Genomic DNA, 14,079 nt, shown 5'->3' with positions numbered 1-14,079 from the left:
ATTAAAAGGATCATACACCATGATCAAGTGGGATTTATCCCAGGAATGCAAGGATTCTTCAATATACACAAATCAATCAATGTGATAAACCATATTAACAAATTGAAGGAGAAAAACCATATGATCATCTCAATAGATGCAGAAAAAGCTTTCAACAAAATTCAACACCCATTTATGTTAAAAACCCTGCAGAAAGTAGGCATAGAGGGAACTTAGCTCAACATAATAAGGCCATATATGACAAACCCACAGCCAACATCATCCTCAATGGTGAAAAACTGAAAGCATTTCCACTAAGATTAGGAACAAGACAAGGTTGCCCACTCTCACCACTCTTATTCAACATCGTTTTGGAAGTTTTAGCCACAGCAATCAGAGAAGAAAAGGAAATAAAAGGAATCCAAATTGGAAAAGAAGAAGTAAAGCTGTCACTGTTTGCAGATGACATGATACTATACCTAGAGAATCCTAAAGATGCTACCAGAAAACTACTAGAGCTAATCAATGAATTTGGTAAAGTAGCAGGATACAAAATTAATGCACAGAAATCTCTGGCATTCCTTTACACTAATGATGAAAAACGTGAATGTGAAATCAAGAAAACACTCCCATTTACCACTGCAACAAAAAGAATAAAATATCTAGGAATAAACCTACCTAAGGAGGCAAAAGACCCGTATGCAGAAAATTATAAGACACTGATGAAAGAAATTAAAGATGATACAAATAGATGGAGAGATATACCATGTTCTTGGATTGGAAGAATCAACATTGTGAAAATGACTCTACTACCCAAAGCAATCTATAGATTCAATGCAATCCCTATCAAACTACCACTGGCATTTTTCACAGACCTAGAACAAAAAATTTCACAATTTGTATGGAAACACAAAAGAGCCCAAATAGCCAAAGCAATCTTGAGAACGAAAAATGGAGCTGGAGGAATCAGGCTCCCTGACTTCAGACTATAATACAAAGCTACAGTAATCAAGACAGTATGGTACTGGCACAAAAACAGAAAGATCAATGGAACAGGATAGAAAGTCCAGAGATAAACCCACACACATATGGTCACCTTATCTTGATAAAGGAGACAGGAATGTATAGTGGATAAAGGACAGCCTCTTCAATAAGTGATGCTGGGAAAACTGGACAGGTACATGTAAAAGTATGAGATTAGATCACTCCCTAACACCATACACAAAAATAAGCTCAAAATGGATTAAAGACCTAAATGTAAGGCCAGAAACTATCAAACTCTTAGAGGAAAACATAGGTAGAACACTCTATGACATAAATCACAGCAAGATTCTTTTTGGCCCACCTCCCAGAGAAATGGAAATAAAAACAAAAATAAACAAATGGGACCTAATGAAACTTCAAAGCTTTTGCACAGCAAAGGAAACCGTAAACAAGACCAAAAGACAACCCTCAGAATGGGAGAAAATATTTGCAAATGAAGCAACTGACAAAGGATTAATCTCCACAATTTACAGGCAGCTCATGCAGCTCAATAACAAAAAGCAAATAACCCAATCCAAAAATGGGCAGAAGACCTAAATAGACATTTCTCCAAAGAAAACATACAGTCTGCCAACAAACACGTGAAAGAGTGCTCAACATCACTAATCATTAGAGAAATGCAAATCAAAACTACATGAGGTATCATCTCACACTATTCAGAATGGCCATCATCAAAAAATCTAGAAACAATAAATGCTGGAGAGGGTGTGGAGAAAAGGGAACCCTCTTGCACTGCTCGTTGTAAAGTAAGTTGGTACAGCCACTATGGAGAACAGTATGGAGCTTCCTTAAAAAACTACAAATAGAACTACCATATGACCCAGCAATCCCACTACTGGGCATATACCCTAGAAGACCATAATTCAAAAAGAGTCATGTACCAAAATGTTCATTGCAGCTCTATTTAAAATAGCCCGGAGATGGAAACAACCTAAGTGTCCATCATCGGATGGATGGATAAAGAAGATGTGGCACATATATACAATGGAATATTACTCAGCCATAAAAAGAAACGAAATTGAGCTATTTGTAATTAGGTGGATAGACCTAGAGTCTGTCATACAGAGTGAAGTAAGTCAGAGAGAAAGACAAATACCGTACGCTAACAGATATATATGGAATTTAAGGGAAAAAAATGTCATGAAGAACCTAGGGGTAAGAGAGGAATAAAGACACAGACCTACCAGAGAATGGACTTGAGGATATGGGGAGGGGGAAGGGTAAGCTGTGACAAAGCGCGAGAGAGGCATGGACATATATACACTATGAAATGTAACGTAGATAGCTAGTGGGAAGCAGCCGCATAGCACAGGGAGATCAACTCGGTGCTTTGTGACCGCCTGGAGGGGTGGGATAGGGAGGGAGGGAGGGTGGGAGGGAGGGAGACGCAAGAGGGAAGAGATATGGGAACATATGTATATGTATAAATGATTCACTTTGTTATAAAGCAGAAACTAACACACCATTGTAAAGCAATTATACTCTAATAGAGGTGTAAAGAATAAATAAAGTAAAATGTGTTTTCCTCTGCATAGAGGAAAGAACAATGCAATAAAGAACCTTCAAAAGATCATTCCAAATTCAGTTTCCCAAATTTGAGAGGAACAAGGTAACTATTTACATCTAACCTTTTGCAAGTATTGAATACCTGGATTTGAACACTGGATTTTACTTAATAACAGAATAAAATTTCTGTAATATATAAAAAAATTAAGGGTCAACTCATTACCATTAAAACTTCAAAAAGTAAATAAATAAACCAGCATACCAACAAACTAAATTGAACCACGATTTGACTACTTTGGATAGAACCACAGTGAAGCAATTATTGCAAATTAACGCATACTTACATGATGGGTTGTTCGGAGTTTTTCTATCAATAAGCTCATTAAAATTTAAAAGAAATTCGGTGTTATTATCTGATATTTTAAGATCATTGCAGTAATCTCTGAAAAAAATAGTTTAGGATATTAGGTGTTAAAATCACAACTTTACAAAAATGTACACAGTAAGCATAGGTAGTGAAAACACTTAATTTTTAAACTTTTTACTAGCTGCATGACTTCGCAAGCTATTGAATTCTGGTTATCTCCATTTCCTCATCCTTATAATGGAATAATACTTTAACATCAAGTGGTCAGGATTATATATTATATATTAAATATATTAACCATTTGAACTCTGGACAGAAGGTGCCCAATAAGTGTTGGCTTCTGTTACTCCTACTGTACTACTGTCATTTTATGCAGTAGGTTAGCAATTTACATATAGAAATTAAGACTGAGAAATTTAAAGATATATATTTATCAAATATCTACAATAAACCCATTGTGTTAACGTTTTTTTGAGAAATTACTATTTTAAAAAATGGAGTAAAATGAAGTGGCATTGATTTAGTTATTTGCACATATCTGTAATTACTGACTTAAGAAAAGACACTAGTGTCTCTGTATTCAGCTGACTGCAAGATTGTTTTGGCACTTGAAAAAAGTAAGTGCTCACACAGATCATCAGTTGGAAAGGAGAATTATTTTAATAATCTTTTCAGATAATTGTGGGTGTTCTTTTCTCTTGAGTAACAATTTGTAACAATCAAGTAACAATCTTGATTATTTGCAATTTTTTGATTCATAATTTGTGATATGGAATCTGAAATAATACCAATGAACATTTTGTACTCTGTTATATTAAAATTCAATGCACCATCTTACATTTTGAATGAATCTTTTACCCATCATGATTTTTATCACATCGTAAATTGGTTATTTGGAAGATATGAATAATGCAGATGTTCTAAACGGTAACATATTTTATTACACAATAATGAAAATTCACATTCATTAATAACATCACTGATCTCACCAGATAAGTCTATAACTATGGGGAAGCTGTCATGCTTACAGTAATGAATATGTAACTTTCCTAAAATTCTAATTTTTGTTTGAAGTTCAGGTTTTGTCATTGGGAACAAATACTTTCAGTTGTTTTCTTCAAAGTAAAAGGCTCACTTAACTAATTTTTGAGAAAATGTCTGCCAAATACCCAAGTCTGAATAACCACAGTTCCTCTGTCATTCATTCTTTCTAGTAAAATGATATCTCATGGAAAAAAAAGCAAGAAGCTCCTATTTTAGCTCTCAATTCACACAATTTTTGGAGATAGGCAAGTTACTCTGGTATGCAGTAAAACTTCCTTTGTTTTTTTTACACAGAGTATTAAAAGACATATACTCATGGGTAAACCTCAGTAAAATTAATAATTCTTACTGCTTTAATCAAGGATATTTTAAAGCGACACTGGCTTTTTCCCCAATGTGGGTGCCTGGCAATGAAGATTACAGTGGCTACCAGTAGTCTTTAGTACCACTGTCTTGATTCCTGATAAGGTATCAGCTCACCATTGCTTTTGTACTGTCACTGCAAATGTCAATATGATGAAAAACACAAATGCCATTTAACATTGTTAGGGAAACAGCTTTGTCCTTGCAGATTCTCTGAAAGAGACTTTGGAACCCACAGGGTTCTATACTTTGAGAACTGCTGTCCTAAGTGTTTTGGAAATTAAGAATAAATGTAAGGCAACATAAATATTATAAGAAGATTGCAATTATAATAACTAGGTTAATACAACTAACAGACTGGATAATCAAATATTCAAGACAAAAATGCAATCAAAAAGTAAACATTTTCAGATGCAAAAAGTAAACATTATCTAAATACAAAGCTGCAGAGAGGAAAAGAATGTCAGAACTTCAAAAACGCGACTTCTCGGTTCATGGAAAATTTTCGTTTAAAGACAAGGTTTAAAAAGTTTTCATAATACCCATTAAATTATTGACAGAGCTAAAGTTGACTTCTTCCCACAATGCTATGCTTTTTTGGAAATAACACTAGCCTGGAAGTCAAAAGGCCAATACATTGAACTAGGATTGCACAGAATTAGAAGCTGATGGGAAGGTTTTAGAAGGATTAAATAGAATGTTTTAGAAGGACTAAATGAAATAATTATTAATAAAATCATTAATAAAACATGGAATTTTAAAATTCCATGTTATTGTCTAGAAGGCATTTCTAAAATTTTCTTTTAATCATTTAATCCTAAAAATAACTTTATCAGAAGGTAATTTAATATTTTAATAGTGAGGAAACTGAGATTCAAAGATGTAAAAAGATTTACCCAAAGGCACCTAACTAGCAAGTGGTCAAGCCCTGAGGGGAAAAGGAAGCCAAGTCTTCAGATCCCTAATTAGTGTTTTAACATAACCTACACTGTGCTTTGAACTTTGACTCTGTGAGCTTTTATAGTTACAAAGCTTCAGGCCAAAAGCAGCTTTGACCTCTACCAATAGAAGGCTGTCAGTGTTGTGAGCAGTTAGTTTAGACAACGTCATCATGTTATGTTTTGTTTCTGTTTTGATCCTTGCTGGCTCGGTTGTGCCCAACTTTGAAGGAGTCTAAAGATATTATTGACCTTTTGATGTATCCTAATGGCAAAAGCAGTGAAAGTGCTGAACTACCATTAAGGAGAGTTGTTGAATTAGGAAGTGAGCAGAAGTGAAAGAATTTAAACAACTGCGACGTGAGAAAACACAACGCTGAACGTTGTGTCAGGGGAATGAGTTCTCCAGTAGTAAGAATGAGCCGGGACAACAGAAAGTTACACACCAGGCAGAGCAGGGTGCCTGTGCACTACGTAGTAAGTAGCAAGAGCCTGACTGAAATATTTGGGATGTGAATGTACGTCTACACAGACAGCATCAACATCGGTTGCCTGTTAGCCTAATGATTGTTCAGCATAGGCCTGGGAGCTTGACAACTGGAGATAATCAGCATTTCTTAAGATCTCTCCCAAAGGAACCACCCCAGGAAAGTGCATGACAGGCAATAACTGTGGTTACCACAACTGCTGAGTTCCCTCAGGACGTGTGGGATAGACTTTGCTGATAAACTTTCTATGAGGCACTGTTTTTCTAAAAGAGATCAATCTTATGCATATTGATCATTACTTTTTTGAGGAATTTTTTTTTTTTCCCCCTAAAAAAGATTAAAGTAGCAAGGTGGAGAAACCTCTGGATGGCTTTAAAGGAACAAATTCAATTTCGATTTGCTGAAAATATCTTCAGGGCCTCAAAGCTATATAATCTTTTTTGGTCACTTTGTGTTTCTGACCAAAATGGGATTGGTAACTTAAATGGCTGCAAACTAAAAGATCTTTGGTATTAGAAATTTGGCAAATTATTTATTTCTAGAAAGTCAGTTTGTTCTCATTCTATTCCACGAACTTCCATAGGTCATACATCTCAAATTAGCATTGAATTACTGGTGATCACATACTTTTCTTTCTTATTCTAACTTATCTTTGAAGTGCTTTCTCATTTCTGATTATCCAAGAAAGATAGAAAATTAATCCATGTTGTAGACTTTCATCCCTATGACTGTAATTCTCTTAAAGACAGGAATAATGCTCCACACATCTGTATTCTCCATGCTTTCCTTTCCACTAGTTTTCAAAATTGAAGGAAATTGCAAAAACCAAGTACTATCTAGGATCAAAGAGTTTAATTATTTAAGAATTAACAAAAATGGTTCTACCTTTAAATTTCATGAGCTTTCTTCTTTAAATTATTTTAAAATAACTGCTTTTTAACATCCTTTATTATTATTATTATTGGTCACACCACATGCCTTGCGGGATCTTAGTTCCCCAATCAGGGATTGAACCCGGGCCCATGGCAGTGTGCCAAGTCCTAACCACTGGACCACCAGGAAATTCCCATAACATCTTTTATTAAATAACTATCCCTCCTGCTCTGACCTCTTAATATAACCATCAGTAATAATAAATAAGGGCTTCCCTGGTGGCGCAGTGGTTGAGAGTCCGCCTGCCGATGCAGGGGACACGGGTTCATGCCCCGGTCCGGGAAGATCCCACATGCCGCAGAGTGGCTGGGCCCGTGAGCCATGGCCGCTGAGCCTGTGTGTCCGGAGCCTGTGCTTCGCAACGGGAGAGGCCACAGCAGTGAGAGGCCCGCGTACCGCAAAAAAATAAATAAATAAAATAATAATAATAAATAATATTTATTTAAGATCATGTCATACCAAGAGGTATGCTAAATATTCTGCATGCAATATTATCTCACTTAAAGCTTATAAAAACTGTACGAGGTAGGTATTATTGTTAGCACCATTTTGCAAGTAAAGAAACTAAGATGCAGAGAATCTGAGTAACACAGCTATGACCATGAAAATCTGGGAAACAGATCCTGAAAGTCTTTCTCTAGAGTTTGCGTCACTGTTTCCCATTAATAACAGTGACAAAAACATATGCTGGATATTCTATGCTACATAAATATCTCCCTTTTCTCACCAATTTTTTCTTTATCCCAATTTTCTATCAGTTTACTTTCCACAAATCTTTGAATACACATCCAATGCTCATGTTTCCAGGAAATGTTCCCTACAAAACTATTTTACTCAGCTGTACTGGACATTCTTTTGAGATTCCCTAAGTATTTGCATATTCAGTGTAGACATTTATACCTTAGAGTAGCAAGGAAACAGATTCAAATCCCGTATTATTTAACATCTCTAAAGCTGTTTCCGGATCTGTGAAACAGGATAATATATAACACTAATTTATTAGAGAGCTCTTTTGAGGGGTAAATATAATCAAATCATACATGTAAATCATACATGTAAAAGGCTTAACCCATGTTAACTGGGGTGAACACTCATTGTTTCTCCCACAAGCTACGACATTTCTTCCCTCCTCTGCTATTTGCTCCTTCCCCGAACACACAGGTGAATTCTAGTCTTCCAGCCAGTCATATTGATATTGAACGTGACAGGCCACAGAAATGATCCATATGCTAATCCTTGCTGAACTATAACAAAATCCACTGTCTATGAATTGGGAATTGAGATTGAGAGGGATATTTATCTTCTCTGGGAACTCCTGGACGTTTACCATGCTCGGAGGGAGAGTCTCAACACAGGGCACCCCGTATCTCAACCTCTTCTCACCCCTGTGCTACATTAATATTCCGCTTTCCAGCTAAAACTAGTTTTAGCAGTGGCCCAAAGTTACTTGTATCAAAAAACTGCTAGTAAGATTGTAGGTATTATAATTAATAATATGATTTTTAAAATACTTTTCATACATTTATAGATTCTCCAGTCATCAACTATTTATGAGGCCCCCACTGTGTGCCAATCAGTAGATTTGATATTGAGTATTGAATGGTAAGTCAAACAGAGGCCATCATGTCTGTGTTGGGGAAAATAAAATGAAATGTGGCCAGTACTCTAGTACGGGAAATACAGGATTCTATGAAGCAGTCAGCAAGGATGTCTAATCCAGTGATGATGGGAAAGAAATTCCCAGATCAAGGAGCTTTGAAGTTGGAGTTTGGGAAGGACCGGAGGTGTGTGTGTTCAATCCAAAATAGAAAAGAAAATTAGTGGATGAAAAGCAGTAAGGAGGAAAAAACAATGCATTTTAGGAAACAAGAAAAGTTTAGTGTGGCTAGACTTTAAAGCAGAGGTTGACAGACTGTTTCTTAAAGGGCAAGAGAGTAAATGATTCAGGCTCTATGGGCTAAAAGGTCTAGGCCACAAGCCCTCGGCTCTGCCTTTGTAGTGAAAGCAGCCACAGGCAATACATCAACAAATGCCTGTGGCTGTGTTCTAATAAAACTTTACGTATAAAGTTTTATATGTAAAACTGCAGGCTGTAGCTTGTCAGCCCCTGATTTAGAGTATAGGGGACCACACTGGTAAACTGGGACCTAGTGACAGAAGATTTGAAAGCCTTCCTATACAGTATCGATTATCATGGGGATAATACGAAGCCACTGGTTAGTATTTAACAGATGAGAAACATAATGTTATTGAAAGTTTAGAGACTCCCTCTGCTTACAGAAAGGAGACAGAAATTGGAAGTAAGGGAGAAATACTGGAGGCAGGGAGATCAATTAAGAGGCAGCCTTAGTAGTTTAAGTGAGGAAGGCACTAGCCTGAACTAGAACAAAGGCAGCAGAGTTTGACAGACATACTTGATACTCATAAGATAAATTCTATGTAGCAAGACTTGTTGATCGACCAGAAGTTCCATATAAAGGAAAGGGAGCAAAGACATCTATCAGGTTTCAAGACCGGGTATTTGGGGAGAACAGTATTTTTGTCACTGAGGCAACACAGAAAGAAGAGTTTTCCAAAGAGGACAAATGTTCAGGAGATCATGAGTTTGGAGCACCTTGAAGAGAGATTCCTATTAGGCTCCATAAACATGAAGTCTCATATTAAAATATGTAGGGTAGACATAAAGTCTGGAAATATATTGTTTGATCTTATATTATAATGTAAGGTCAATAAACCACACAGTACGCCTATTTTGTTTCTAGATGTTACCAACATCCTGTAGATTTGGGAGCCATCACCCCAAACTGTAGACACAGAATAGTGGGCGTCTGTGGTATGTCTGTAGACTCAAAATAGGAAGATAAGAGAGCCCAGGCCAGCAGCTTCATATGAGTGATGTGCACAAGAAGGGAAGCTCATGAAAGAGACTGAAAGTGCAGCCAGGGAGGGAGGAAGAAAACCAGAAAAGTATGTCATTAAGCAAGAGGAGGCAGAATGTCAAAGCGTGGGATCAGCAGTGTCCAAGCCTGAAGGCAGTTCAAGCAGGAACACTGCTTGAGGGCAGAGTCACTCACAAAGCCAGAAATATGCTTAGTTAACAGAGATTTCTCAAAAAGTTATATATATTCCCTACTTTCAGTAAGAACCAAAAATTCAGATAGTCTTATGCAGAAATAGAAAGAATAACTGAGATCAGTTTTTAGGAGCCTTCTTAGAGCAATTTCTTTAAGAAGGAAAAATTGTGAGAATTGGATACTACAAGCTTCTGAATCTATTTTATTCAGTAGCCTAGGGTAATAGGAATTCTGTTGATTTGTCTTATTACATGTGTCTGATGGAGAGTGGGAGTCAAAAACTAAGGAAAGAAATAGAAATAAAGAATAATCTTGGATCCTTGAATGGAGTTTCAAATAATTATAAGAAAATAGAGGTAGAGATGAAGATGTATATTAGAGCTACGGAAGGGGGATTAGAAGCGAGAGAAGTAAAATTGGTTAGGAGGAAAGAATGCTAATCTTAAAAATTATGTGAGAAAATCTCACTGTATTAAAATATATTTCCCAAAAACTTGTGTTAAAAAAAATCAATGATGTTGTCATTCTATGAGGCATAGACATTCTTGTGTATATATACACATATATGTATATATCTGTACATATCTATGCATATCTATCTCAGTGTGTGTGTGTGTGTGTGTGTGTGTGTAGAGACAGAAAGTGAGAGTTTGTATGTGTATACATAGTCACAAATGCAAATTCACAACTCTTCCGTTTTTCTCGGATATACTGTTGGTTCCAACAAAAGCAAAACCTCCATCTGTCCTATTCACCGCTGTATCCCCAAGTCAGCATATTCTTTAGCACACAGCAGCTAAGTACCTGAATGAGTAAATGAATGAAAGAACAGCATTCTCTTTCAGTTTTAAAGTTATTGTTTCCTTTGGTTCCATAATTTGGCATGGCATAATCCACAGCAGTCTTGACCCCAGCTCAGACCTGTTCTTGAAGCCCTACATATCCACAATGAGCTATAAAAAAAGAAAACAAAACCTACCTTGGTGCTATGAATGTATAGCCAGATTCTTCAAAATTATCCGGCTTCAATGTTTCTGAATCTGCAAAGATAATGTTACAGGGTTAGACAAACCGGAATATGCATCCTGAGATTTGATGTCAATAGGAAGGCATTAGAAAAATAACCTTACACGGAAAAATAAAAAGACTATTTCCATCCTAAACTGAAACACATGAATGAATATAAAGATCCCCAATACTGTACAGTAATAAAATCAATTTTAATTTCATAACATGGATTACAACAGTTATATCAAAGACAATGTTAGGTCTATAATTTTCCCATTTACTAACTAACCCTACTATAACCAAGATATCCTTTAAAAAGTGACTTTTGTCAATGTTACACCAGAGGTATTTATTTAAAATGTCAAATATTTTACCAATATCATGATAAAGAAAATGATTTTAATAAACCCATTAATGCCTTTAGTGAATTAATAGCATTCTTCATATTAGTATGAATTAGAAAGTGCAAGGATAAAAACACACAAGTATTTAAGAAAAAAACAGAAAGTGAAATAGGTTACGTATATAAACACAGGCATATTCTTTCCCCCTTTTTTGCCGCTAAGGTCTGAGTGATCATGGAGGAAAATCTAGCAAATGAGAAGCACAGAGGATAGTATCCAATGGGAATGGAAATATCAGTGGAAATGTCAAGTGTACTAAACAAAAAGAAATTGAGCAACAAGAAAATACTTGCCCTTCATTCTGCCCTTTTTTGCTGTGAAAATCCATCAGAAAGAGAAAGCAGGGAAACAAAAAAAAAGAGGGTAAAAGCAAAGGGGGGTCACAAACAATATTTTATTCAATGACTTTCTTGAATAAAAATATTGTGCATAGATCAAAGGTTTATTTATGTACAGCTGTAGTCTGCAAGAAAAGACACATATTTTTGAAGACTGGAAAATATGTCCTGTCAATTACTACTAGAGCACCCTCTCTGTAATGTGGTTATTTCAGGGGTCTGTTTTGCAAAGTGGCTAACGCAAGTGCAATACCAATGATGCTAGCCTATAAACAGAAGCATTTACCAATCATCAAAGACCCACTAGGCACCCCCTCATTTATCACGTGAAGAACTAGCTCATGCAAAGTTGGTGGCTGTTAAAAGACCATCATATCTATCTATCAAGTGAAAGCGGAAATATAAAGGTCTAAATTACCACAATGTGCAATGAGAATCAGGACTGCAGAGACCAAAAAAGAACTGACAGAGAAAGGAAAGAAACTGTAGTTCATGTACAGTCAGAGGTAAAAGGTATATACATATATATATGCATATATATTTTTTACTTTATTGTAACAGACAAAATTTAGGTGGTTAGAAATAATTGAGTGATATGCAAAGGATATGATGGTCATTTTACTTTACTGAAGCTAGTCACCCAAAACAAAATAAAGATTAATAATGACTTGAAATATGCACTAGTGTTAATAATTACTCCACATTCCAAATGACGCTTAAAAAAAAACCCAAACTGATCCATTTGAGTTACTGAAAACATTAATTTGGATAATTAGAAGAAAGTTAATTGCCAAACCAAAGCCAAAGACCAGTAAAATTTAATTTATTCCAACAAAGTCGACGATGTGGAGCATAATATCATTCTTGCCAAATGCAAAAAAAAAAAAAAAAAAAAAAAAGAAAAGAAAAACTTTACTACTACCAGCAGAGTGCCATGAGTAGAGACTGTGTGAAACATTTTGTGCCAGCTAGCAGACCCTTAAAACAATAGCAACAGAGGACACAGCACTGCAATGATTCTATGAACACAAAGCAAGGCAGGGGAGGGTGGTAGGGACTGCCAGTGAGACTGGAGTACCTGCTCATATTCTATCCATGTAGAATACTTCTTGTTCCTTGCATGTTTGGAATGGGTTAGAATCATTGCTGTTGATTTGGTAATAACACCCACTAAAATGTATAAGCCTTGGGTATTCCAAAGTCTGGATGTATTTAAACCTCTGGCACTAGGAGATAACAAACAGACCCTGAAGTCGCTTTCACAGTACTTACATCTGGCCTGAGTTATTGTCTCTTCTATTTTGGCTTTTATATAGTAAAAACTGTAGGTTGGTAATACCAAGGCCAAACTGCAATAGAAACAAGAGAAGCATAAACACAAACAAACAAAAATGAAACATAACTTAAAGAAAAAAGACACATCAAGTTCATGGAAAATCCAAAGATCTTCCTCATGGGAAGGAAAAGACATATTACTTTGACAGGAAAATGCTTTCACCAAATAGGGTACTTAATTTGGTCTTGCCATCCAGTTCTCTACATTGTAGAGAATCAGAAGAGACACACGGAAAGTAAGCTACAAAATGTGCCCATAAATCAGCTGAAGAAGAAATGTCATGGATACTGTATTTTCAGAAAACTATATTAAAATACTTTGTGGACAAAAATAGAAGAATACTAGGGCTACGTTTAAGCAAAGTAATTATATCATGCCAATTGGCTATCCCCTCTCTAACGAATTATACATAATGTTACAGTGCTTGCTAGCAAATGTACACTACTAAAAATTACAAATGAAAGATTATTATCATGACTAATTACACAATGCATGTAGTCTCTTTTGAGGGGTTAAATACCTAATATTGTACAACTCTTTTCTAGGCCATTTCCCCCATGTCTTTTGGAAGGGAAATTCAGGTTCCTTTATAGCACTTGCTCATCCCATTCGTTCTTACCCAACAGTGTAACTGTATTTATTTCAAGTTCATTAACTGTGGATATCCCATATCATTTGGCAGATTGCTGTTAGGCACAGTAGGAAAAACATCTTGACTTTAACAGTTTACAAGAGCCATGGGCTACTCTAGTCCCATGGTACACGTACACACTGGAGGAAAGCTCCAGTGCAAATCTTAAGCCAATTCTGAACATTTTAGACGCCAGGACTGTCCAACAAGCCTGTCATCCAACCCTGTCTTAACATGACTGTACAAACTGAAAAGATGACAGGCAGGTAACCGCACTCATTTTGAAGCTGACAATGAATAAAACACACAAAATATTGGAATTGTTAAAAGGTATCAGAATAGGATGCACTTTCCCGTAACAACTGCATATGTGTAATTCTTCTACTCTCACGATGGCGGATACACATGTGCGGAACATAACTAATTATTCCACATCCATACTCACAGTTGCAAATGGTCTCTGCTATCCTTTGAATACAGAAGGAAACTAATGAACTAATGCCAAAAATGAGGTTATCTCTAAGATTTCCAATGCAACTATTATTAAAAAACGACGCTTAATTAATGTGAGCAATTGAGTTATTCAGCATTCATTTTTACAATTTAACCCCAAATTTAGCAATGCA

The 14,079-nt window shown here is 36.0% G+C and overlaps 1 protein-coding gene across 3 annotated transcripts in view; it reads right to left on the bottom strand.

Moving 5' to 3' along the window:
* The window catches only part of CACNA2D1 (calcium voltage-gated channel auxiliary subunit alpha2delta 1), a 514,317-nt gene that overhangs the window by 41,086 nt on the left and 459,152 nt on the right, over window positions 1-14,079 (bottom strand). For all 3 annotated transcript variants that reach the window (XM_027123784.1, XM_027123782.1, XM_027123783.1), the window contains 3 exons: window positions 12,759-12,835; window positions 10,716-10,776; window positions 2,874-2,971 (listed from right to left, as the gene is read on the bottom strand). In XM_027123784.1, the coding sequence (XP_026979585.1) occupies window positions 2,874-2,971; window positions 10,716-10,776; window positions 12,759-12,835 (236 nt within the window). The remainder of the gene's footprint in view (window positions 1-2,873; window positions 2,972-10,715; window positions 10,777-12,758; window positions 12,836-14,079) is intronic.

Source organism: Aethalodelphis obliquidens, unplaced genomic scaffold, assembly GCF_003676395.1.
Source record: "Aethalodelphis obliquidens isolate GAN/ISIS:26980383/991018 unplaced genomic scaffold, ASM367639v1 scaffold27, whole genome shotgun sequence".
NCBI lineage: Eukaryota > Metazoa > Chordata > Mammalia > Artiodactyla > Delphinidae > Aethalodelphis > Aethalodelphis obliquidens.
Note: the sequence above shows the minus strand (reverse complement) of the source record. Positions and strands in the feature narration are given on the sequence as shown.